Raw genomic sequence first — 27,628 nt, 5'->3', positions numbered from 1 at the left:
CAGGGTGATTGAGGGCGCGCGCCCTGGCCCGTGCTGTGGCTCGCGCTGGCGCATGCGTAGCGCGAGCGGGGCAAGCTCGCCTGAGCCGAGGGGCCGGGGAGGAAGGAGGCTCGTCATGGCCGCCTCCATGATGTGTTCTCGGGTGGTGACAGCGGCCGCCAGGCAGCTGAGGGGATACCAGGGAGGGCGCGCCAGCCTCGCTGCCAAGGTGAGGGGAGCGGGGAAGAGGAGGGCGGTGGAGACAGACCCTGGCCTGGCCTTGCTTTCCTTCCCCAGCGTCCTTTAGATGCCCTCCCCCTCCTTCCGGCGCCGGCACCCGGAACTCACCTCTTTCTGCAGAGGGAGGGCTCACACTCTGCACTGCCGAGTTAACACAGTTTGGCACCACTGTTGGGGAACCCTGGGAGGGCCCTTCCACACAGCCATATAACCCAGACTATCAAGGCAGGTCTTCCACAATATCTGCTTTGATCTGCGTTATCTGAGTCCACAATGCCACATAACCCAGTTCAATGGGGATTTTATCCAGCTATGTGCAAGGGGCTCCAGTTGCCGTTTGACAGAAGAGACTCAAGGCCTTAGAAACATAGAATCAAAGAGTTGGAAGAGACCTCATGGGCCATCCAGTCCAACCCCCTGGACAGGAATATTGCATTCAAAGCACCCCTGACAGATGGCTATCCAGCCTCTGTTTAAAAGCTTCCAAAGAAGGAGCCCCCACCACACTCCGGGACAGAGAGTTCCACTGCTGAACGGCTCTCACAGTCAGGAAGTTCTTCCTCATGGAAGGAATATATATCATTTGGAAGAGTGAATTTATAACTCAAGCCTTGAGAAAACTCTAGAGCAGTGGTTCTCAACCTGGGGTCCCCAGATGTTTTTGGCCTTCAGCTGCCAGAAATCCTAACAGCTGGTAAACTGGCTGGGATTTCTGGGAGTTGTAGGCCAAAAACATCTGGGGACCCCAGGTTGAGAACCACTGCTCTAGAGGGAAATTACTGAGTAGCATTTAGACCAGGGGTCCTCAAACTAAGGCCCAGGGGCCAGATACGGCCCTCCAAGGTCATTTACCCAGCCCTCGCTCAGGGTCAACCTAACTCTGAAATGACTTGGAAGCACACAACAACAACAACAACAACAATCCTATCTCCTCTGCCAAAAGCAGGCCCACACTTTCCATTGAAATACTAATAAGTTTATATTTGTTAAAATTGTTCTTCATTTTAATTATTGTATTGTTTTTAAGTGTTTTTGCACTACAAATAAGATATGTGCAGTATGCATAGGAATTCATGTTTTTTAAAAAATTATAATCTGGCCCTCCAACAGTTTGAGGGACAGTGACCTGGCCCTCTGTTTAAAAAGTTTGAGGACCCCTGATTTAGACTTATACCCTGTGCATTTTCTTTGTTATATTTATGTGCAGTTTAAACCAATTTGCACAGTTAATGTTAACATAGCTCTGTGTTGATAACAGTTTACAACTTGCGTTTTGTTGTTGGTCATAGATATCTGTGATATTATTGCCACTTCTTTTGCATCCTCAAACAACGGCCCTCCAGGTGTTTTAGGCTTCCAATGCCCTGAAGCCCTAGGAGCTTGTTCAGTGGTCAGGAATCCCGGGATTTGGAGGCCCAGACAGCCGGAGGACTGCAGGCTGAGGGTGCCTGTCATAAAATCTACTTCTTCCTTTTTATTTTCCTTCATTGCAGTGACCTCCTTGAGCCATGAAGGCTATATTTTGCTTTCTGAGGCCCCTTGACCCTGCTGAATAAAATCCTACGTTTTCTGCTTTGAGTTGGAATTATATGGCAGTGTGGACTCAGATAACCCAGTTCAAAACAGATATTACAGGTTTTTCTGCCTTGATATTCTGGGTTATATGGCTGAGTGGAAGGGCCCTGATTCTTTTGATTTTTTTTATCATGCCCTTCTTTAGATTTTACTAAGGGCCCTTCCATGCAGCCATTATGTGTTTTTCCATTCTGCCATATAGTTCTTCCTAATGTTTCGGTGGAATCCTTTTCCTACAATTTGAATCCATTGCACCACTGTTTTTTAGTCTCCATGCAGTAGGAAACAAGCCTTTCCCCTCCTCAGTTTGATATCCTTTCAAATATTTAAACATGGCTATCAAGACCCCTCTCAACCTTCTCTTCTCCTTGCTAAACATAAGCTACTCACTAAGCTGTTTTTCATACGATTTGGCTTCCAACCCTTTCATCAGGCCCCTTCTACACTCCCATATAAATTCCAGATTTATCTGCTTTGAACTGGATTTTATGGCAGTGTAGACTCATATAATCCAGTTCAGAGCAAATAATCTGGATTGTCTGCTTTGATAATTTAGATTATATGACAGTGTAGAAGGGGATTCATTCTGCTTGCTCTTCTCTGGACACCTTCCAGCTTGTCAACATCCTCCTTGACTTAGTGTTCCAGGTCAGGTCTGACCAAAGCAGAATAGAGTGGGACCATGACTTCCCTCAATCTTGATACTACATTCATGTTGGTGCAGACTGGAATCACATTGGGTTTTTTAGCTGCTTCATCACACTGTTAACATTTTCAGCTTGTTGTCCACTAAGACTCCAAGATCTCTTTCACATGGACTGTTGTTAAGCCAGACGTTGCCCATCCTGTATCTGTGCATTTCATTTATTTCTGCCTGACTGTACCATCCTATATTTGTCCTTGTTGAAATTCCTTTTGTTAAGGTCATTTTGGATTCTGATCCTGTCTCTGAGCTATTAAATATCCCTCCTAATGTAGTGTCATCTGCAAATTCGATAGGCATGCCTTCTCTTCTGTTACCAAAGTCATTGATAAAGGTATTACTTGAGAACTTTATATACAGATTGTATGGAAGTAGCTATTTATGTAGCTTGGGGGGGGGGGGGGTCTGAACGGTGAAAATGTATGTGTGGTAGATGACTGGCACACAGTAAAACTATTGTTCCAAATAGGAGAGCTTTGTTCGGCAAAAGTTAACTATTAGTGTGATTCCCCTGTCATATGATAGAATTAAAATGGTGAAGGTCTTTTTTTATCATAGTGTGATTTTTAATTTTTGTGCTAGTGGTTCAAAGGAAGCAGACAAAGCTGTATTTTGATGTAAGATCAGGAGAGAGTATGAAGGATAGTGAATTAGGCAGAAGGTCACGAAGTAGTAATACTCTCAACTGTGTATTGTGGATCTGATCCCTCTTTCTTCTAGTGTTTTTCCACTTCACATTGTTTTTTCCCCAGTTTGAGTTTTTTTGTTTTTTTAAAAGTGAGTTTGTTTCATGGAATGTTAAAAGCCGGTTTGTGTTTCTAAAGACAAATCCAATCACGTTCAGAAGGGATTAGTGCAGAAACTAATTGTGGGCGAAGGAGTAGCCAGTAGACATTAATAATATGTGTATTCATTGGCTTGCACCAGGAAGAACTGGGTTCAGATTTTATTTCAGTCATGACACCCATACATTGTCAGACAGTCAGTCTTGACTTAATCTACATTAGAAGGCTAATGTGAAGATTAAAATAGTTATAACATAATGCAAGTCACTTTGGGGTTTAAAGGGAAAGGTCTATAAAGGTAAAGGTACCCATTTTCCCTGACATTAAGTATAGCTATACCCGACTCTGTGGTGCTCACCTCAATTTCTAAGCCAAAAAGCCACCGTTGTCCGTAGACGCCTCCAAGGTCATGTGGTTGGCATGACTGCATGGAGCGCCTACTAAGGCGGTACCTATTGATCTACTCATGTTTGCATGTTTTTGAACTGCTAACTTGCCAGAATCTGGGCCTAACAGTGGGAACTCACCCCGCACCCCAGATTCAAACTATTAACTTTTCAGCAAGTTCAGCAGCTCAGTGGTTTAACTCGCTGCACCATCAGTATATATATGTAATATATGGTTCATTACTTAATCTACTGGTGCCATACAATTGTGACAAGATTTGCTACTGATTCAATTGTTAATTTCTCCATTATCCTTAAAACCCTCCTGTTTAGATACATCCTACTTTTGTACGCGCCCAGTGTTTATTTTAAATTTTAAATTTATTACAACTGGCCTGTCCATAAGGTTTTGAATTTTTGTGTGTTATTGCTTATATGTGAGTTATATTAATTTTACTGTTCTATTCGCTTGCTGCCTTGTTGTTTTATTGATGTGTTGTTGGGCTTGGCCTCATGTAAGCCGCCCCAAGTCCCCATTGGGGAGATGGTGGCGGTGTATAAATGAAGTATTATTATTGTTATTATATTATGCAGTCTTGCAGTATCCTCTTGTTGTATTATTTGCTAGATTGAGGTAGGAAATGTGCAGCCTGGCTTGAGATCTGGATAATGGAGAAAGGCAGGGAGTTTAAGAAAAACATCTGTTTCTGCTTCATTGACTACTCTAAAGCCTTTGACTGTGTGGATCATAATAAATTGTGGCAAGTTCTTGGTGGGATGGGCATCCCAAGCCACCTTGTCTCTCTCCTGAGGAATCTGTACAAGGACCAAGTAGCAACAGTAAGAACTGACCATGGAACAACAGACTGGTTCAAGATTGGGAAAGGCGTACGGCAAGGCTGCATACTCTCACCCAACCTTTTTAACTTGTATGCAAAACACATCATGCGATGTGCGGGGCTTGATGAATGCAAAGCTGGGGTGAAAATTGCTGGAAGAAACATTAACAACCTCAGATATGCAGATGACACCACTCTGATGGCCGAAAGCGAGGAGGAGCTGAGGAGCCTTCTAATCAAGGTGAAAGAAGAAAGCGCAAAAGCTGGGTTGCAGCTAAACGTAAAAAAAAAACCATGATTATGGCAACAAGAATGATTGACAACTGGAAAATAGAGGGAGAAAACGTGGAGGCCGTGACAGACTTTGTATTTCTAGGCGCAAAGATTACTGCAGACGCAGACTGTGGCCAGGAAATCAGAAGATGCTTACTTCTTGGGAGGAGAGCAATGTCCAGTCTCGATAAAACAGTAAAGAGTAGAGACATCACACTGGCAACAAAGATCCGCCTAGTCAAAGCCATAGTATTCCCTGTAGTAACCTACGGATGTGAGAGCTGGACCTTAGGGAAGTCTGAGCGAAGGAAGATAGATGCTTTTGAACTGTGGTGTTGGAGGAAAGTTCTGAGAGTGCCTTGGAATGCAAGAAGATCCAACCAGTCCATCCTCCAGGAAATAAAGCCCGACTGCTCATTGGAGGGAAGGATACTAGAGACAAAGTTGAAGTACTTTGGCCACATCATGAGGAGACAGCAAAGCCTAGAGAAGACAATTATGCTGGGGAAAGTGGAAGGAAAAAGGAAGAGGGGCCGGCCAAGGGCAAGATGGATGGATGGCATCCTTGAAGTGACTGGACTGACCTTGAAGGAGCTGGGGGTGGTGACGGCCGACAGGGAGCTCTGGCGTGGGCTGGTCCATGAGGTCATGAAGAGTTGGAGACGACTGAACGAATGAACAACAAATAAATATTCTAATAAATAAATATAGTATATAAACCCTCCTAGTAGCCCATGCCAAAATATCCAGTCATGGGGAATGTTCGATGTTGCAGTTCAGCAACAGCTGGTTATAGACCATATAAATCCCATTCCTGTTCTAGGTGCTACCAAATATTCATCCAAATATATTAGCTCTAATGCAGGGGTGTCAATCTCATTTTCATAAAAGGCTACACTAGCCTTCAAAGGTCTGTTTGTAATTATAAGTCTGTATAAATGTAACCATGTTGCCCTGGCATTGTGGACCACATAAAATGACATAATGGGCCAGATTTAACCCACGGATCTTGCATTTGGCATGTGTGCTCTAGTGTATAATCTGCAATTCTGTTCCTGATTTCTGTTATATTGTCGTTTTGGAAGCTGTGTTGTTATGGAATTATTTGTATCTCCTTAAAAGGAGACTACTAGAAAATGGCATGGTCACATATTATCCCATCACAAGGAGGCATACTTACAGACAGGACTGGGCAACATCAAGAAATCCAACTAATTTTCCACCTAAGGCAGTGGTTCTCAACCTGTGAGTCCCCAGGTGTTTTGGCCTACAACTCCCAGAAATCCCAGCCAGTTTACCAGCTATTAGGATTTCTTAATACAGTTGAAGGCCAAAACACAGGTTGAGAACCACTGACCTAAGGCTTTCTAGGACCCATAGAAACTACCAAAAATGCCCCAAACCAAAAACTCAAAAGTGACCAGAATTCCTTCAACCTATTTGAAAGCTGCATAGCTATACCTTAAGGCTTCTTGGGCAGGAATTTGGTTTTATTTTGTCCTGAGAAGGGGTGGTTTGAGGAGTCTGAAGGGCTTAAAGCTTCGAAAACATCCTAATGGCCACATTTTGCCCAACCTGGGATAGTTAAAGGTTAGCTGGTTTATTCAGGGTGTAATGTTATGTTGAAGACTATGCAATATTCTTGTTTGTTAAGAGCTAAAGAGAAAAAGTTTTCTCAGAAAACCAGAACAAACATCTTCCACAAATAACGTACTGTCTATTTCTTGCAACCCTCAGCTAAAAACAAATGTTCATTACTATAGATGACACACTACCCAGCATCTTGGTGGTGACGTACACACTTTTTTGGCCAGGGCAGAGGGCTGTTTTCTTGCCCTGCCATCCCTTCCATTGCCTAGCACCTGTTAAGCCCCAGGAGGGTCCGCTGCTGCTTTCACTTATTTTGACTTCTGGGCTCCCAGAAGGAGAAAACAGGTGAGAGTGCACTTTTGTTATGTCACTCCTTGACAGCTGAAACCAGCTGCATCTTTATCGTTTGAATGGCCTCCCTTCCCCTTTCCATCAGTAACCCCAGCAACTGGATTGTGACAACTGCCAGGCAGAAGGAAGACTCCAGAGTGCATGTGCAGAGCTATGCATGTCCATATGTAGACTTTTCGCCAGTGTATGTCCACTTGACATTTATAGACTTTAATGTAATACAACATCACTGTAAAGCAATAATATAAAAATTATATCATCTCAGATCTGTATAGGCAACATTTAATTTGGCAGGTTGCACTTCATCAGATGCATCAAATACTCTTCTAAAAAAACCCCTAGAATACAGAGTAATGAGCCATGGCCATAGCACAACAGGGGAGTATAGTTGGATGGAGCAGACTCAGTCACTACAATGTTATAAATGTTATAAAATTCCATTTATTCAGAAAAGAAAAAATGCCAACTAAAGTGTCACAAACATGTATTTAAACACATGCATGTCTGTATATTTGTATACAGATATGGCTCCGGTCCAACTTACTGTCCGAACGTATCTCTCCCTATGATTTTAAAGAGTTAAGATCTGCAGGGGAGGCCCTGCTTTCAGTCTCATCCCCATTGGAACCATGACTGGTGGGGACGAGAGACAGTGGTGGCCCCCCAGCTGTGGAACTCCCTATCTAGTGATATCAGAGTGGCCCCCTCCCTCCTTGTTTTCAGGAAAAGAGTGAAGACCTGGCTATGGAATTAAGTGTTTGGATAGTGCAGGGGTCCTCAAACTAAGGCCCGGGGGCCAGATATGGCCCTCCAAGGTTATTTACCCAGCCCTCACTCGGAATTCATTCATTTTTTTTCAAAGTATAATCCGGCCCTCCAGCAGTTTGAGGGACTGTGACCTGGCCCTCTGTTTAAAAAGTTGAGGAAGTAAATAATGACAAATAAAGTTTGACGACCCCTGGGATAGTGCAATATACAACTGGCATAACTGTAGCAACACAAATGATTCTGGAATATGTATCATGGTTTTACAGTATTTATATGTTTTTACCTGATTTTATGTATATGATGTATTGTATTTTATTTGACTGTATATGCGTCATTGAATATTGCCATGTTGTAAGCCGCTCTAAGTCCCCCTTGGGGTGAAAGAGAGCAGCATATATATATATATATATATATATATATATATATATATATATATTGAGTGTTGGGACACTTCAGTACATATGGAGTCAACTGCATGGAAAGCATTGTCCTCTTTGGGGCCAGAAGTATTGAGATTTCCATAGACCAGAAGGTAGAGTTGGTGCATATCCTATGCTTGTTTCACTGCAAAATTATGATTTTTAAAGCTAGTAAGTAGATGGCATTTATTGGTTTTTTAATGATGAAGTAATGTAAAATTATTACCGTAAATGAAGATTGAACAAACTGAAATTTGTGTTCCTTTTTTTTAGATCCTTAGTGGAAGTCCAGGTTTGCTTAGCAGCCATGTGTTTCAAACTGAGCAGCGAAGAAACTTGTCATTGCATGAATATCTGAGTATGGAACTACTGAAAGAAGCTGGAATTTCTGTTCCGCATGGATTAGTTGCAAATACACCAGAGGGCGCTTATAACGTTGCTAAACAAATAGGTATAACATTGAAGTTTGTTTTGTGTGTTCTGTTTCCTTACTTTAAAGAAGATCACTTTTGTTTCAAGAACAAATACAATTTTTAAAAATAGGTTTTTCATGCCAGGAACGTACATGTTTTTAGCTCTGTAATGAAACTGTTATTAAGTGGTTCAGCAGTTGTGAAGTCCTTAAACATGTACCTAGATTTTCTTTTGGGTATTATGTTACTGACACTTGCTTTACTTAAAAAATGTGCTATGGATATTTATAACCTTCAAGGTTATCAAAGTTAATAGTAAGGCATCTTGTGATCTCACTCTGAAACGATCCTTCCCAATGCAGTTAGGTTTAGAAAAGTACAGGAAATGTTTAGATTTTCACTGTTTGAACATCTACATTCAGTAGTGGATTAGACAATCATTACTTTGTGTGTAGTCGTCCGTCCCCCCCCCCCCACAAAAAATAATAATCAGAAAATACAAGTGAAATGTAAACACAATTAACATCATATTTTTTAAAATTCTTGGAGAATGTGCCTGGCAACACGTCTTTTTCTTTGTTTTCCTCTCAGGATATTTGCTTATCTGCATTAACCTAAATCTATTGTCACAAGGCAAAATCTTTTATGCTGCTATAAAAATATTTAATTTAAAACTGTACTTGCCTATCCCCATTATGTTTCAGGTACAAAAGACCTTGTTGTGAAGGCACAAGTTTTAGCTGGTGGCAGAGGAAAAGGAACATTTGAAGGTGGCCTAAAAGGAGGAGTGAAAATAGTTTTTTCGTAAGTTGAACAAATGAGATTATGTACATTTACTCAAATTAGACCAGCACATCTGTCTTTTAGAATCCAAATAATTTGAAACATTAGTTGTAATTCTAGGTAACACATTGAATTTTTATTTTATTTTTTGATGTTAGAACATAAATACTTGATCAAACCAAAGGTGCTTTTTTGTGTGTGTCAGGCATGACTTGAGAAACTGCAAGTTGCTTCTGGTGTGAGAGAACTGGCCATCTGCAAGGACATTGCCCAGGGGACACCCATATGTTTTACCATCCTGTGGGAGGCTTCTCTCATGTCCCCACATGAGAAGCTGGAGCTGAAAGATGGGAGCTCACCCCACTCCCTGAATTTGAACCTCCGACCTTTCAGTCAGCAGTCCTGCTGGCACAAGGGTTTAACCCATTGCGCTACTGGGGGCTCCATACCAAAGGCTTATCTTGTTCAATTCCACATCCCCACAGTGGCCAACCAGATGCCTTTGGGAAACCCACAAGTAGGATATGGATGCATCCATGTTGACCAGCAACTCATACTCAGAGTCATGTTTCCTCTGATACCAAAGATAATGTAAAGCTATCATGATTAGTATAGCACAATTGCAAACCATAATTATATATGAGTTGAGCACCCCTTAGCAAGAATTTCAAAATCTGAAATACTCCAAAATCCAAAGTTATCTGTCTTTGCTTTTAGGTGGTTCATTGTACCCAAACCTTGTTTCATGCACAAAATTATTTTAAAAATGCTGTATATAAAGTTATCTTCAGGTGAAATATAAATGAATTCCATGCTTAGACTGGGGTGTTGCTTCCAAAATGTTTCATTATGTACTTACATAGAAATAAAGGTATTCCATAATCTTTTAAAAATCTGAAAACTTGTCCCAAGCATTTTGGATAGAAAATGGTCAACATGTAGTAGAATATGGTAGAATAAAATAGATTTTGTGATCTATTGTTTTTAATTGGTCCTGTTTTGAACCCTGTTTTTATTTCAGTCCAGAAGAAGCACGAGAGATTTCCTCAAAAATGATTGGGAAAAAGCTATTCACAAAGCAGACGGGTGAAAAGGGCAGGATATGCAATCAAGTATTTATCTGTGAGCGCAGATATCCCAGAAGAGAGTATTATTTTGCAATAACTATGGAACGATCATTTCAGGCAAGTTTATCTATCTTGAAGACAAATGCTTCCTTACAGGCACATAGTTTTTATTATGGCTGGAAATTGGCAATGGAAAGTGTATATCTTGTTCTCAGTTCTTGTTTTTTTAAATCAGCTAGAACATTGTAGAAATAATTAACTTGGTTTCTGAACACACTAGTTTATGTCAGACGTTACCAATGCTATTTTCTACAATATGATGCAGTTGCTTGTTTAATTTGATATAAGTGTCAATGTGCCTAGTGACAAGAGAAATGTCCCTTAGCATAAACATATAATTTATGTAACTTTGAGGCATGCATTGAGGGATTTCTAGAGGTTTTTCTGCAATGGCCTTTAAATCCTCAAATTATTTCTTATTTGCACACTTTATGTAGTTGGGATTTGGCAGGAGACCCATTTAAGAGAAAAGGCAAAGGAATACCATACAATCATCAGTAGCAGGTGTTCTTTTTTTAAATCTTCAGCTTTGGAAGATGATCTTTGGAGAGAAATCATCAAGACAATAATTCGTGTTTATAGTGACCTAGCTCTTACCTTCTTAAAACCATTAGATTTTAACCAGTGCATGACTTAAGATTTTACAAAACAATATTTTAAAATATGTCCATACATTCTAATTTTTTTCAGAATATATTTGTTCTATAGCCTTCCCTGTCAGATGGTGATCATGAATGACAGAGAATTTGGATGTGGGGAAGGGAAAGGCTTAGCGCAAAATCATTTTTGCATGAAATAAAAATCTCTAGAAGCGACTTGGAATTCTGGCCTGAGGTGATACTCGACCATTACAACAACAACAACAACAAATAAACTTCATTTATATCCCGTCACCATCTCCCCGATGGGGACTCGCGGCGGCTTACATGAGGCCAAGCCCAAACAACAAATTAGAGCAAAATAAAACTGAAAACACAAACAATAAACAACAACATCATAATTACATAAAACATATGAATACATAACGATATAAATTTACAATAGACACAATCACAGTGACAATGGGCGGGCTACATGTAATGATTAAAAGAAAACTAATTAAAAACTGATTAAAAACTCAGGTGAGATAAAGGAGAAGCAGGTTAGTTGCGGAGGAGGGCTCATTAAAATGGGGGTGGTGGAATCAAACTTTCCCACAAGGGAAAATTACAACAATTTTGGTTGCCTTTTATTAGAAATGGGCGAAGTCTAACTCTTGAGTTCTGTTTTTGTAGTCCCAACTCCCCATGGCTGCCATTTTAGTGGCAACAAGGCCGATTGCTGGACCTGAGCACCCCCAGAAGTGACTATTTACCTTTTAAATAACTTATGGTGACCTTCTGCATAATTTGTTGTTGTTTCTTTTTTAAATCAAGAAGTGGACTTTCAGACACTTCTTTTGCTTTGTAGTTTTGGTAGCCTGTGAATGTCCCAGAACATCCCAGAGGTAAAAACCTGCTGCTTTGTTCAACCACATTTTCCCACCTCTTATTAAACTAACAAAAGACTTCAGATATATAACAGAAGACGTACCATGAATTATTTTTTTGCTTAAGTGTTGCTCTAACATGCACATCATTTAATTCTTCCTGAAAACGTATCTATGAGATTCAGGGCAGTGAGAGTCACACTTTTTCCAGTACTTTGTTTCTCTAGTTAATTCATAAATGTTATATGATTACCTTACTTTTGGGGCATCGTATACAAATATTGCTGAAATGTTATTCCTCATTTTTAGGGCCCTGTCCTCATTGGCAGTGCTCAAGGTGGGGTCAATATTGAAGATGTGGCTGCTGAGAATCCTGATGCGATTGCCAAGGAACCAGTTGACATTGTGGAAGGCATCCAGATGGAACAAGCTGTCAGGGTACGGAACTGTGCGCTTTTTGCTCAGTTACAACTTCTATCCTGATAGACTTTTGAATTAAAAGAATGTATCAGGACATGGTGAAGGTTTTCCTAAATGTTGAAACAGGTCTGTTTTTAAATCAAGTTACGTATATTTCAGAGTCATTTTAGCTAATCAGTGACTTGGAAGATCGGTACTGATCTTAGAGTCTTTTTCTTTATAAAAGTATGCTGCTTTTCAGTACCTTTAGAGAACTATCATATAGGAAAGGCAGATTGGAATATGCCAGGATAAGCAAAAGTAGATAAGATGCATGAAGCAGCTATGTTAGTCTCTTGCAGTATAAAACAGAGGGAGGGAGGAATGTGCCAGGACCCTTTAAGACCAAGTGGTTTTTATTTTTGTGTAAACTTCTGTGTATATAAACCCAGTTCTTTGGGTGCAATATCAGGTGATATTAAGGCCTTAGGCATAAAGCATATTTATAGTGTTAGGAAAATGAGATAAAATGTAATAGGATCCAGAAAGATGCAAATCATGACTTTGCCCTACATTTTCAAAGGGCTATGTAATGTAATTCAGGTCTCTCAATTTTTTTAAGTGGTCAGTTAGTGTTGATGCGTGAAAGCAATTAATCTGCTGTTCAACAGCCAGTTACCCAAAGTTGAAAACTCCCTGAGAAGATCCTTTACTATATGTCCAAGAAGGCTGAAATGATCTGCAACTGGTTTTTGGTTGTTGCCATGTTACACAATAAGGGATTTATAGATTGTAGACCTTCAACAAGGAAGTTAAAATGGAAGACTAGAAAGCAAAACTGCTTAATTGAATTACACTATATCAATAAATCCCTGTCAGTTAGCAGAGATATGAACAAAAACAGTCCCTTCATGGCACCAAATATATATATTTATACCAGAGTCCTTTCTACTGTACCTATGACAAAAACAATATTCTCAGAGAGTTTTGAACCCAGGCAAACCGACTTTTGGATGTAGCATGACTTTATTTGGGAAATAAAATAATCCCACAAGCTGCCACCAAAATATGTAAAAGGATAGGGATTTGTCTGATAATAAAAATCCCAAAACCTGAACACCCCTTGTATTGGAATGAGGCTTCTGCATTTACAAGCTCCAAGACCCAAAAGGCTGTGATAGAAAACTGGCACTTTCTTCCTGGCCGAAAACCCCTTTTTGAAAGCGCACTGGTACCCACCCACTTAAAAGCGCTGATAAGCCCTTGGCTTACTTGGGGTATCTTGTGAAAGAGTGTGATGGTTTTAGCCCTCGGGCTTGTGTTTCTGAGGTAACCTTTTAAAGATAGTTCTTTAAAACATACGCTGCCACCATAAACTTCTTGTTTTCTGCTTAAAGCTGTTTTGAACCTTTAAGCACAGAGGCACACTTGAGTCAGATGTAATGAAAAATAAACAGTGAAGTTTATTTACAAGAACAGGAACAATGCAAGTACTAAGCTTGGCTGTTACAGAGATTTGTCTTGAAAACGTGTGGTTACATAAACACTTCTGACTTAGTTACACAAGAATACTGAGAGGATAGTTTCTCTGACAGTAATTCTCCATCAGCACAGATAGTCCTAACCTGGATCTATCTCTCTGTTTCCCAGCTACCTCCCTAATAGCTGTAAACTCCTCACTATCTGTCCCTGCTAGCAACTCTGGCCAATCTCAGGTCTTTTCCTAACCCTCTACACCATTCCAAACTACAAACACCCTCTCCCTTCAACAGCCAAGTTCAATCTCCTGACAGGATTTTAAAAACCTCTATTTAAAGACAATTTTTTCCCTTTTGACAAGTTAGGCTCCGCCCACTCTAACTTAGCCAATCACATTTCTCTCATTTCTCTTACTGCTCTTACTGAACACTCCCCCTCCAGGAAATGAGTGACTAAATGCATTCCCCTGGCACCCTTTCCTAAGATGGAAAGGGTCTTGGACCTACTATTTTCCAAGGCCTCTCTCAGCCTAACTGGTAGGGAATTCACTACACCTAGCCACTACAAAAATCTGAAAGGTCTATATAGTCTCACTCGGACCTTTTAAAATTTAGACTAAGGAACATGAGTTGCATCTTTCTGGAACCTATTACATTCCATACAAATATGCCTTTTTACCTAAGCATTTATTATCACTCCAGCCCCTTCCACACAGCTGAATAAAATTTCACATTATCTGCTTTGAACTGGGATATATGGCAGTGCGGACTCAGATAACCTAGTTCAAAGCAGATATTGTGTGTTTTTTCTGTCTTGATATTCTGAGTTATATGGCTGTGTGGAAGGGCCCTTTGTTGCATTTGAAGAAGTAGGTGTATAGCCATGAAAGTTGATAAAAACCAGTGAGTCCTAAAGATCCTGCAACACTTCTCTCTTTTCTCTCCCCTTCTACCATTTTATATGTCTAGTGTATTTTCTCATAGGATTCCTGCTAACTTACTGTTTTCTGTTTTTAGCTGGCCAAGAAAATGGGATTTCCTGCTAATTTAGTAAATGAAGCTGCTGAAAATATGATTAAGATATACAACCTCTTCATTAAATTTGATGCCACAATGGTAGAAATTAACCCCATGGTTGAAGATTCCACAGGGATTGGTAAAGTATTCTCTAATGGAATAATGTGTGTAACGACTTATGGAAACTTGTAATTGGGTATCCACATTTCATTCATGTTTGGGAAAAATAGTTTACAAATCTACATCAAACATCATGGAAGTAACTTAGATTTCCCTATATTGTTAGTACAAGTAACAATGGTTTAGGTCTATCAGCACTGGTTGGCATCTGAATACTGCCAACAGTCAGGCAGTGGATTGTTTGGAAGTTCTTCTGCTTCCCTTAGAGTTCAGAAGTGAAGGCTAGATAGCCACCTATCAGTGATGCAGTAGTGAGCTAGTGTTGTCCATAGACTCCTCCAAGGTCATGTGGTCAGCATGACTTCATGGAGCACCATTACCTTCCTGCAGGAGCGGTACCTATTCTTTTTTTATATAAATTTTTATTAGTGATTTTCTTTCCAGACAATAAAAGCGGGGTTTGGGGGGGAGGGGTAGTTTAAGGGGAGATGGGGTGGGGGGAGTGAGGGAAAGAATAGGTAAAACCGGGGTGGTGAGGATGAGGGGTATACAAGTGAAGGGTAGAGAACAACGGGGGGGGGGGGGGGGAGTTCTTCCGTCTCTCTTCATATAAATATTTCCAGTACGTAGTTCTTTCTTTTCTTCCTTATTTTGGCAGTGGGTCGCTAGAGCTTAGGTTTCTTTCTTATAGTTGTTGTAATTGATGTTATTATTTTATTGCTGTAGGTAGTTAAAGTTGTTACTCTATAGTTAAAGTTACTTTATTTTCCCTCAGCCAGGTACTCAAGGGTGTCCAATCGGTCCTTTTTGAGTGTTTGTTGTTTGTTCTTGCTAGTATATATGTTAATTTGTCCATTCACATTATGTCCATGATTTTTAGCGGTACCTATTGATCTACTCACATTTGCATGTTTTCAAACTGCTAGGTTGACAGAAGCTGGGGCTGACAGTGGAAGCTCACACGCCCCCCCCCCCCCCCCGGATTTGAACCTGCAACCTTTTGTTCAACAAATTTAGCATCTCAGTGGTTTAACCCAATGTGCCACCGGGGGCTCTGCTTAGAATCATAGAATTATTGAGTTGGAAGAGACCTCGTGGGCCATCCAGTCCAACCCCCTGCCAAGAAGCAGAAAAATCACATTCAAAGCACCTCTGATGACTTACTATGTCATCAGAGGTTAGAACAGGATGAGCCATGAAATCCCTGCTAGCTTTGTGATTCTATGAAAGAAAAAAAACTAAAAATCCACTACAGGCAGTACAAGGTGTGACCAATACATGTAACAAAGTAAGGAGATGCGTGGACTATACCACTCCAGGCTGCACATTGGAGATGGCACTTCCTATAAAAATCTACAACTGCTAAACCATAAGGATTTCTCTAGGTTTCTTTGGGAAAAACGATGGTCACCACCATGATACAATATAAAAACATATTGTATCATGTGGTAACTGAACTGTAGCTTTTTTTTCTAGACAGCAATGTATGTTGTAACTTGATGGAAGGCCTGGGAGGGCTATTCTGTTTGAAAATCAGTGGAAATGAAAACCTTGAGATGCATCTATGTTGTAGAATAAATCTACTTTAACTACCTTTGTTCAATGTTACAGAGTCATGGGACTGTAGTTTTACAACAATAATGATAATCCATATTTTTGTATGTCCCGCTTTTCACCCACAAAGAGACCCAAAGTGGCTTCCAACATATTAAATACTGTACAAATCAACTGTAATTAAAACATATATAAACATATAAACAACCAATAAAACATAAATATGCATTTAAAAAACAATATACGTTAGTGTGAAGTCTTGTCAGATCATATTTCACTTCTCTCCAGTCGATAAAAATCTTCAGTCTAGTTTTCTTCACTGAAGGCTTGCCTAAACATAAAAGTTTAGACTGAAGAAAGTAAGGGTACTGTTTTAATTTCCTTGGGGAGGGCAATCGAAAGGCTTTGAAGGTGTTAAGCCTTGATATATACAAGGCCTTGATATATACAAGGCCTTGAGCTTTCTCTGCCAAAGAATGTTGGTACCTCACCAAACTACAAATCCCAGGATTACATAGCATTGAACCATAACAATCAAATTACAGATACATCCCTCAGATAGAAGCTCCAGGTGCTCCTGAAGCAGCTTCCCCTTTTGCTTTAGCTCAGCACTAAAATTACCATATTACACAAATTAACGTGCACCTTAATTTTGGGAAGATGATTACCCAAAAAGGTGAGCGTTAGATTCGAGTAAATACAGTAGTTCCCCTTGCAGGTCCCACAGTGACCACAGGCACTGCATTTGGGCAAGGTTAAGATACTGTGTGAGTTCTTGTATAAAATATTGTTGTGTGTAACTTCATCCTGTATATGAAGTGCATTGTTATGACAATTGACGAGAATGGGTTACATAACTGCTTCTACTTCAGAACCTAGTTGTAGAGTTTCAGAGAAATTAGTATCCTCAGTGTTAAGTGATCTAAATGCAATGTGTTTGTCTTCCAAGTGATGTGTATGGACGCAAAGATAAACTTCGATAGTAATTCAGCTTATCGTCAGCGGAAAATCTTCGACTTGCAAGACTGGACCCAAGAGGATGAAAGAGACAGGGATGCAGCAAAGTCTGATCTTAATTATATAGGATTAGATGGCAACATTGGATGCCTGGGTATGTTTGCCTTGTTTAAACATCATAGTGCCAGTGATGGTGATGGGATCTGTGATCTTCTTATGTCCTCACTCACTCTTGTTCTTTTCTTCTTGCAGTAAATGGAGCTGGTCTTGCAATGGCCACCATGGATATAATTAAACTTCATGGAGGCACTCCAGCAAATTTTCTTGATGTTGGTGGTGGTGCTACAGCACAGCAGGTGACCGAGGCCTTTAGACTTATTACTTCAGATAAAAAGGTAGGAGCACAGCCATTTTTGTCTATGGAAGCCGCCCTGAATCCCTTCGGGGAGAGAGGGTGGGTTAAAAATTTAAAAAATCTATATATAAATAAAAATGTAATGTTCATTTGTGGGATTAACAGAACTCAAACACCGCTGGGCAAATTGACACCAAATTTGGACACAATACACCTATCAGGCCAACAAGTGACCATCACCCCTAAAAACACACAAAAACCTAGTAGAACGGACTCAACCCCCCCCCAATAAACCATATATACATATATACGTACGTTCATACACATATACACAAGCAAAACCACATATATATACGCAAGCACACATATATACACATATACACAAATATATACACACACAAAACACATATACACACACAAAACACATATACACAGACTGGGCCACAGCAATGTGTGGCAGGGGAAGGCTAGTAAATAAATAAATAATAACTACTATTCTTTAGAATTCTGCATGTATCTTCATATTTCTCAGTATAACGTAATTACTGGAATTAGAAATAAGATATTTTATATAAGAAAATGCCATTCTTTTATCAAGGAATATGCTGATTATATAAAGCAGAGCCCTGTAGGCCTTTACTTAGAAGTAAGTCTCAAAATGTTCAGTGAACTTTCTTACTAGTAAATACATGCAGGAATGTAGCCTTGATTTTATAATTGGTCAGTTTGTCCTCTTGTGGTTTTTTCCCTGAATATGTTTTATTGAATATTTCCAATTTTTCCACACAAGGGGTGTGTGTGTGAAAGTCAGGGGGAAAAAAAGACTTAAGAAGGTTTGTTTTCCCTTGTTTGATCACCACTGATGAGTTTAGTTCTGCATGTTTTCTCAAGATAATCTGCTATTTCCACAGTGGGAATAGTGCATTTAAATGGGGATGAAAGCTGAATTTTTTCAGTGAAGAAAACTTACAATGCATACCACTATATTTTATTTATCATGGAGGCATCTCTTTTTCCATGCTGAAACTCAACTGTGTGCATAAGGTTTCTTGGCATACACTCAGATGCTGGCCTCCTTAGCTTTAACCAATTTGCTGTACCATTTGTCTAGGAGCACAAACAGATAATGGGCCTCACTGCTTTAAGCACCATGTCCACATCAGGCAGAATAAACTGAAATTCATCCATTAAAGTTATATGTTACATTTATACAAATACAGACGTATTTTGGTTAACAAAGCATCTGATGAAGAACTTTTTACAAAGTCCTTTTATTGGAACATAGCTTAGACTCAGCTTTGTCTTCTTTCCAGTTGCATTTTTTTGCAGCATTGTTATTGGGAGAATGACTTTCCATATTGGATTGCGGGGGGGGGGGGGGGTGCAATAAACTATGCAATAAAGTAGTCCTAAGAAAGAATGGAATCCACTCTTAGTGATCCTCTTGTTGTTGTGGAAGCTTATATGTAACATGCACAAGAAGCAGCTGCCTCCAAATTCACTTACTGAGCATGTGTGAACAGCAAAACAGAAAGAAAATAGGAAAGCAGACGAACCAGTTTCTCTGGCATGTTGGAAAGCTTAGATCTATACATTTTGCCATCAAAATGGAAATCGTAAGAAAACAGAAGCTGTTGAAAGTTTTTTAAAAAGTATCCCAAAGTGCATTTTTGAAACTTTCCAATTTTTGATTGATTATGTAAGGTTTCCCTGACTTGGGTGTTTCATTTCAAATGTTCATAATTTTGGATTTGAATGAAAGTGTGAAGAAATGAGTTTTTGTGTGTGTTCTTTCTATGTTATTTCTACCTCTGGTACCAGTTTCTATTCAAGAAGTTAAGCCCAGAACCACCTATACTAATTGAGCTATACCTGTCTTTAATTGTGTTCCTACATTCTATTGTACAGGCCCTGAGCATCTTAGTATATTAATTACATCTACTCTCTAGTTCATGCCATCCCTGTGTTTGTGTTCCTATTTTCCTTAAATAGGAAAACTATTAATCTTCTGTTGCTTAAAATGAGTTCTTACAATCCTATATGCTTCTTCACACAGGTGCAGGCAATTCTGGTAAATATTTTTGGAGGCATTATGCGGTGTGATGTGATTGCACAAGGTATAATTATGGCAGTAAAAGATTTGGAACTGAAAATACCTATTGTTGTACGGTTACAAGGTGAGCATTCCGCATATTATTGAATTCAGTGGTCATTATATTCTGTAATTTGCTTTCCACATCAGTACCACGATCTCTTAAACATATTATTCATATCACTGGGTAGGCCTCCCATTCCTCTGCAGTGTTTAATGCCCCCATCCGTTTTCTATTGAATATAAATGTGTGGATAACAAGGTGCCCACAGGTAGTGAACCTTGGCTTTTTTTGTAAGCAGCTCTTTTATGTGTCTGTGCTCAACACAGCTTATGCTGTTGAAGGCTACACTCAAGGTTTAGATCAGTGGTTCCCAAACTTTGGACCTCCAGGTGTTTTGGACTTCAGCTCCCACAGTTCCTAACATCTGGTAAGCTGGCTGGTATTTCTGGGAGCTAAAGTCCAAAAAACCTGGAGGCGCAAAGGTTGGGAACCACTGCTTTAGATTTTCTTTGTATGTGAGAACCTTAATATCTGCCTTGTGTTGTAGAGTTTTATGCTTAAGGACAAAAATGCAGGAGACAATGACTCAAAAGTGCAGCTTGAGCATATCTTATCCAAAATCTGAAATACTCCAAAATCCAACTCTTCCACATGGGTAACTGACGTACTGACATAATTGCTTTCTAATGGTTCAAAATACACAAACGTTATTCTATGTGTAAAATTATTTTAAAATAGTGTGTATAAAGTTACATTCATGCTATGTGTGAAATATCAATGTGTGTTTAGACATGAGTCCCATCTCCAAGAGATACATACACACATATTTGTGTGTGTGTGTGTGTGTGTGTGTACAAGTATGCAACATTCCAAAATCACGGAAAACTTCTGGCCCGAAGCATTTTGTGTAAGGGATACTCAAACTGTGTTTGTAAAATTTTTGAGTGATTTATATAGTATCTTATTTTCACAATTGCAGTTCTCTTCAGGGAAAATATCCCAAGATATTGCATCCAAGTTTCTACATAAAATTACCAATTGCCCTGATTATTCTGCCTATATGTTTAGTAGATTTTTTTTTGTCGTATCAGGAGCAACTTGAGAAACTTTAGTAGATGAAGGGCTTGCTAAATGTTGATATGTTCCAGCAAACTGGATTGGGATAACAGGGAACCATGTACCTTAACTTTCAATGTATGGTAGTCATGAAACTAATTCAGAAGTCCAATCTTAATAGAGCTGTTGCCTATAGGTAACTAATTTTCTCTCAAGGCTTATAATACATTTTCACATGTCTGTGTGTATGTACCTTTAATTTGCCTGTCAACTTAATAATAATAATAATAATAATAATAATAATAATAATCTTTATTTATTACCCCGCCACCATCTCCCCAATGGGGACTCAGAGCGGCTTACATGAGGCCAAGTCCAAATGACAATTACAATAGAGAAAAACCAAAAACACAAACCGAAAATGCGAACAACAAACAATAACACCATAGTGACATAAAACACATGAATACATAACAATATAAAAAAAAGAATATGCACAAGCACAGTAATAATGGGTGGGCAACATGTAGTAATTAAAAGGACAAACTGATTAAAACTAATTAAAAACTCGGGCAAGATAAAACTTATAGAAACCCAATGGATTTCATAGGATTTTCTTAGGTAAGAAACACTTAGGTAGCTTTGCCTGTTCTTTCCTCTGAAATATTGCCTACAGCATCTGGTATGCCATGGCAGTCTCCCACCTGAGTACTAACAAGGGCTGGGCAAAATCAGATGGGGCCACCTGAGTTGTACATTATTGAAAACATACGTTCTGAAAACTAGAGTATTGCAGCTGCTTCTTCAGATGACGTTCTGGTATTTTTCTTGTACCTTGTTTTGTTGTGAGTTGAGTGTCTCAAATGACATTGAGCACAGTGATTTATTAATCTTTAATTTGACTTTGCAGGTACACGAGTTGATGATGCCAAAGCATTAATAACAGACAGTGGTCTGAAAATACTTGCTTGTGATGATTTGGATGAAGCTGCTAAAATGGTAAGCTAACAAGTTTTTCCATATTTTTGCTATGGATTTCTTGTTGTAGTGTGAAATTGGCAATTAATATTGAACATTCAAAGTGTCTCACAACAAAACCAATACAATACAAGTAAAACCTAAAAACATACAAACATTAAAATGGAATTAAATGGAACAGTATTGAATATAAACTGTTAAAACCAATTAAGAACCTCTTTATAGCTAAAATCACAACACCTAAAAACCTTGTGCTATAAAAGCCTGCCTGAACAAAGATGTTTTACCTTGCTGCCAGAAGGTCAACAGGAAGGGGGACAAAGACAATCTGGACAGTTTTTTGAGGGAAGGAAAAACATTAGACACTCAGAATCAATAAAACTTACTGGTGAGTTTTTCTAAGAAGGAAGAAAAAATCAGAAAGCCAAATATGTTGAAAACTCTTTTTCAAATTGTTCCTGTTCATCTCCAAGAACGTTGGTTTTCCTAACAAGTTCAAAAAAGAACAGACAAAGAATCCAAACAGCTCTTGAAGTCATCGTCATGGGCAAATCACACATGGCCAGTGTTTTTCAGAGGAAGAATCTTGGTAGTGGGTCTATAAATGACTGTGAAGACCTAGTCTGCATCCGCATGGTCTTTCACAGTGATAGATTTCCGGAAGGAAGGCAGATTTGCTGGACACACCTTCTACTTGGCAGGTTTCTTGATTTCACCCTCAATTCATGCCTTCTCAAAATCCATAGTGTTGCTGGTAATAGCTGACCTCCAGGTAGAACGCTCAAGGGCCAGGGCTTCCCAGGTAACATTTTTTTAGGTTATCTTTAAGCCCATCATATAATCTCTTTTGCTGTTCACTGACGTTCCGTTTTCTGTTCTTGAGTTGAGAGTAGAGTAAACTGCTTTGAGAGACAGTAATGAGGCATTTGGAAAATGTGGCCAGTCCAACAAAGTTGATGGCAGAGGATCATCACTTCAGTGCTGGTGATCTTTGATTCTTCCAGAGCTCTGAAATATATATGGCTGTTTTCTTCCCAAGAGATTTGCAGGATTTTTCAAAAGCAAAACTGATGGAATCTTTCCAGAAGTCGAAAGTGATATGTGTAGACCAGGGGTCCACAAACTTTTTATACCGAGGGCCAGGTTACACCCCCTCAAACTGTTGGAGGGCCAGATTATAATTTGAAAAAAAAACCCCATGAATTCCTATGTACACTGCACACATCTTATTTGTAGTGTAAAAAACACTTAAAAACAATACTATAATTAAAATGAGGAACAATGTTAACAATTATAAACTTATTAGTATTTCAATGGGAAATGTGGGCCTGCTTTTGGCTGGTGAGATAGGATTGTTGTTGTTGTTATGTGCATTCAAGTCATTTCAGACTTAGGTTGACCCTGAGCGAGGGCCGGGTAAATGACCTTGGAGGGCCGCATCCGGCCCCCGGGCCTTAGTTTGAGGACCCCTGGTGTAGACGGTCCATGTTTCACAGAGGTTGGAAGAGGTTGGATGGCTTGACCAGGAGCCCTTGACAGACTTCACCAACAGCAGTGTGTTTTATTTTTGTTTTAGTAGCAGTGACTGCTTCTTCTCACTCAAGCCAAATCTTCTCTGAATCAATGCCTAAGGACGAAATAGCTCCCAGAGGAGCCTCTATATTTCTTGAGCTTAAACCAGCACTGTAACCTTTCTGCTTCCCCATGTCAAGCTCGTCAAAACTGAAAGGCAATACAAAGCAAGACAGCAGTCGGTGTGGCTTAGAATTTATTTCTGTTTTGATCAACCTATACTATACAAGTCTTGATATTCAGTGATGCTACCATCGTAGCTTTGCTCTCAGAAGCTTTTATGCATAATGATGAGTATGCCCTAGGTATTCCCCCAGAAAACAAAACATCTGCATTTATCATCACCGCTGTCTTTGGACAGTGGTTTTCAAATGATTGATTAAAGTCAATATTTGGATCTTTAGCTGATAAAAAGGTGCTATATCAATTGCTGACGGAGCTAGGCCTCTCAGATCACTGGCTTGAACTCTGCCATTAGTATCTTTATTCCAATCCACCCATTATTTTTCTTCCAGGGCACTTACGTCTTTCCTAATGCTGGTCTTCAGAATATCTTAGATTAAAATTTTAAAAGCCTCTCTACTTCTAGAAAGGAATCTAAAAAGGCTTTCATCTACTTTTACACCTTTTGTATGTTTTAATATTGAAACTGTTTCTCCTTGCAGACCTTTGTGATCTTGCTTGAGGTTCCAGCCTAGGATCCCATACCTTTTCTACTGCCATTAAACCATGAATAAGAATGGTCTTGCTTTGAAAGTATTAAACAACTATATTGTTAGGCAAGAAATCATAGAATCATAGAGTTGGAAGAGACCTCATGGGCCATCCAATCCAACCCCTTGCCAAGAAGCAGGAATATTGCATTCAAAGCACCCCTGACAGAAGGCCATCCAACCTCTGTTTAAAAACTTCCAAAGAAGGAGCCTCCACCACACTCCGGGGCAGAGAGTTCCATTGCTGAACGGCTCTCACAGTCAGGAAGTTCTTCTTAATGTTCAGATGGAATCTCCTTTCTTGTAGGTTGAAGAGTAGCCTGGTAGCTGAGCATTGGAAAAGGGGGCAGAGCGGGGAGGAGTGTATTAAAAACTGTATAATCCACAGTGATATTTTCTTTTTTCCTTGACTTATCTCCCTCTACTAATGTGGAGGTACCCCCTCCACAACAACAGTTTAAAAAAGCAAATAATGAATGTCAGGCCACACCTGGAATACTGTGTCCAATTCTGGTCATCACAGTTTAAGGGAGATGTTGACAAGCTGGAATGTGTCCAGAGGAGAGCAACTAAAATGATCAAGGGTCTGGAGAACAAGCCCTATGAGGAGCGACTTAAAGAGCTAGCCATGTTTAACCTGCAGAAGAGAAGGCTTAGAGGAGACATGATGAGAGCCATGTATAAATAGGTGAAGGGAAGTCATAGGTAGGAAGGAGCAAACCTGTTTTCTGCTGCCCTGGAGACTAGGATGCAGAACAATGGCTTCAAACTACAGGAAAGGAGATTCCTCCTGAACATGAGGAAGAACTTCCTAACTGTGAGAGCTGCTCAACAGTGGAACTCTCTGACCCAGAGTGTGGTGGAAGCTCCATCTTTGGAGGCTTTTAAACAGAGGCTGGATGGCCATCTGTTGGGGGTGCTTTGAATGCGATTTTCCTGCTTCTTGGCAGGAGATTGGATGGGATGGCCCACGAGGTCTCTTCCAACTCTATGATCCTATGTGGATTAACCAAGACCCAATACAGATTCAGTAATTGAAGAAATGGTCCTTGCCTCTCTCCTTGAAGGAGTTTCCCCAAAAGGACTTTCAGACAAAGGTGATGGGCAGAGCATGTGGAAAAAATCAAGCCTTTGATGTTGCCCATGGTGGTCTGCCTGGTGAAGCTGATATCAGAAACTTCCTTCTAGGCAAGGTGGTACAGCCCTTGTCTGAAACTTAAGATTGTCTGCGAAGGCCCTGCTCTTGGTCCCAGCTCCTTTGCAGGTGCAACTGTTGGGGACGAGAGATAGGGTCTTCTTAGTGATGGCCCCCTTGGCTGTGGAATCCCCCCCCCCCCCGGGGATATTAGATCAGCCCCCTCCCTCCTGACCTTCCGCAAGAAAGTAAAAATGTGGCTTTTTGCTCAGGCCTTTGGAGATCTTGTGAAATAGATAAATATGGATTTATGTGCAGTAAATATTGGAATGGCCCAGACTATGAGTTTGGATAATGTAGTTAACATTGTTTTATATGTTTAAATGTTTTAAGGTATTTTATAATTCAATTTAAATGTTTATTTTAACTGTACATTGCATTTGAAGGCACCAAATAATTGCCTAAGTGTAAGCCACCTTGAGTTCCCTCTGGGGTGGAGAAAGGCAGGGTAGAAATGTTGTAAATAAATAAGTCAGTCAGTCAGTCAGTCAGTCAGTAAGTCTGCCACCAGGATATAAATGTTGTGTTCTGCAAGAGTTCACCAACACGAAAGGTGTCAGCTCAGACTTGGGAGCCAGCTACGACCATACCTCGTGAAGTCTGACTTGACCAGGGTGGTCCACACCTTGGTTACATCCAAACTGGACTATTGCAATGCGCTCTACGTGGGGCTACCCTTGAAGACGGCCCGGAAGTTTGAACTGGTACAACGGGCGGCAGCCAGGCTCCTTACTGGAGCAAACTATAGGGAGCATACAACACCCCTATTAAAGCTTCATTGGCTGCTGATAAGTTGCCGAGCCAAATTCAAGGAGCAGGTCATGACCTATAAAGCCCTGAACAGTTCGGGCCCCACCTGTCTCCGTGATCGCATTTCCTTCTATGAACCGGCGCGAACTCTAAGATCTTCCGGGGAGGCCCTCCTCTCAGTCCCACTACCATCTCAAGCGTGGTTGGTGGGGACAAGAGAGAGGCCCTTCTCAGTGGTGGCCCCCTGCCTCTGGAATGCCCTTCCAATGGAAATAAGACAGGCCCCATCCCTCCCCTCCTTTCGTAAGAGCTTGAAGACCTGGTGGTTTCAACAAGCCTTTGAAAATGGCCAGTTCTAACTCAGTCTTATACATTGTTGAATACGGCCTTATTCTTCCTACCAGTTACTCAGATCATTTCCTCTAGTCGGCCCTGGAATGAACAGCCACAGACTCGTACCTAATATTATTGTTGCCTGCCATAGCATTTCACTTAATTCCTGGCCCCCCTAGAATTTTTGGGCTTGCACAAATCTTGGCCCGGCCTTTTAATTTTTTTAATTGCCTTGAACAGGCAGGATTACTTTTAATATATGTGTGTTATGGCGACAATTTTTATGCATATTTTGTTTTGTTAATCTTATGGTTATGTTGTTTTTACTTTGTATGTTCTGTGATTTTTACCTGGGAACCGCTCTGAGTCCCCTCGGGGAGATAGAGCGGTATATAAATAAAGTTTTATTATTATTATTAAAGGTCTAGGTCTTCAGAGCCTCTGATTTTATTTTCATAGGCTCACCTATGTTTATATAACACATGTTGGACCTGGTAATTTATTACTTTACCTTTATTTGCTGTTAGATATATTATGTTGTGTTTTTTTTTGTCTTCCAGGTTGTGAAACTTTCTGAAATAGTGACCTTAGCAAAGCAAGCGCAAGTGGATGTTAAGTTTCAGTTACCAATCTGATCAAATCATTGTTTATGGCCCTATAGCCTTCACTGTGCTCTATTTTCCAAAATACTGTTTGGTCATTTGTCCCATCCCCCGACCCAAGTGTGTATCTGTCAGTTTTAATTTTTGATTGCTTGACAGGTGTCCTCTTTCTATTCATATTTAGGATAGTCATTGTGCAAATATTGTTGTCACTAATATCTGCTAAGCTGCAACCTATCTCCTTACAGCTGCAGAGGATGATTGATATATGTTATGATAAAAAAGAAACCCTTCAAAGCTACCAATGTATTTCCTCAAAATAAAATTTAAAGTCAATAGGATTTTTGCATTTGTCTCTGAGATTCGCTATTACGAATACAGCAGACTGCTTTCACATGCTGTTAAGCTGTTCAGAAAGCAAATATTATGATTGGTAATGATGAAGAATGTATTGAAACGGCCTTTGTATATTGATCGTATTTATATTCCTCAGTACAGTGACTCAATTGAGCCTCCCACTTGCTATTTATGAACAATTTATTTCTCTACTCACTGCTTGAAACAGTGGTTCCTTGAAAATTGTAATTTAGTCACTACAGAATGTACTGTAACACTGAAATCTTCCGATAAGTCTTCTGATACTTATTTAAAAGTATGTAGTTTTGTATATGAACAAATAAAGCTTATTTCTTTTAATGCAGTGCAGACAAAAGAGCATCTGTTCTTTGAACAATCAATAAAAGGTCTTAAAATA

At 39.9% G+C, this 27,628-nt stretch overlaps 1 protein-coding gene across 1 annotated transcript; it reads left to right on the top strand.

Annotated features, from left to right (window-relative positions):
* Positions 1–37: 37 nt before the first annotated feature.
* Positions 38–27,628, top strand: SUCLA2 (succinate-CoA ligase ADP-forming subunit beta). Its single transcript, XM_060784900.2, has 11 exons — positions 38–208; positions 8,182–8,359; positions 9,026–9,125; positions 10,126–10,288; positions 12,009–12,137; positions 14,594–14,732; positions 17,217–17,378; positions 17,477–17,619; positions 19,636–19,756; positions 21,642–21,730; positions 26,833–27,628. Exons 1-11 carry the CDS (start codon positions 53–55, stop codon positions 26,905–26,907), a joined length of 1,455 nt encoding a protein of 484 aa, XP_060640883.2. The 5' UTR covers positions 38–52; the 3' UTR covers positions 26,908–27,628.

This window comes from Anolis sagrei, chromosome 1 (assembly GCF_037176765.1).
Source record: "Anolis sagrei isolate rAnoSag1 chromosome 1, rAnoSag1.mat, whole genome shotgun sequence".
Lineage (NCBI taxonomy): Eukaryota > Metazoa > Chordata > Lepidosauria > Squamata > Dactyloidae > Anolis > Anolis sagrei.
Note: the sequence above shows the minus strand (reverse complement) of the source record. Positions and strands in the feature narration are given on the sequence as shown.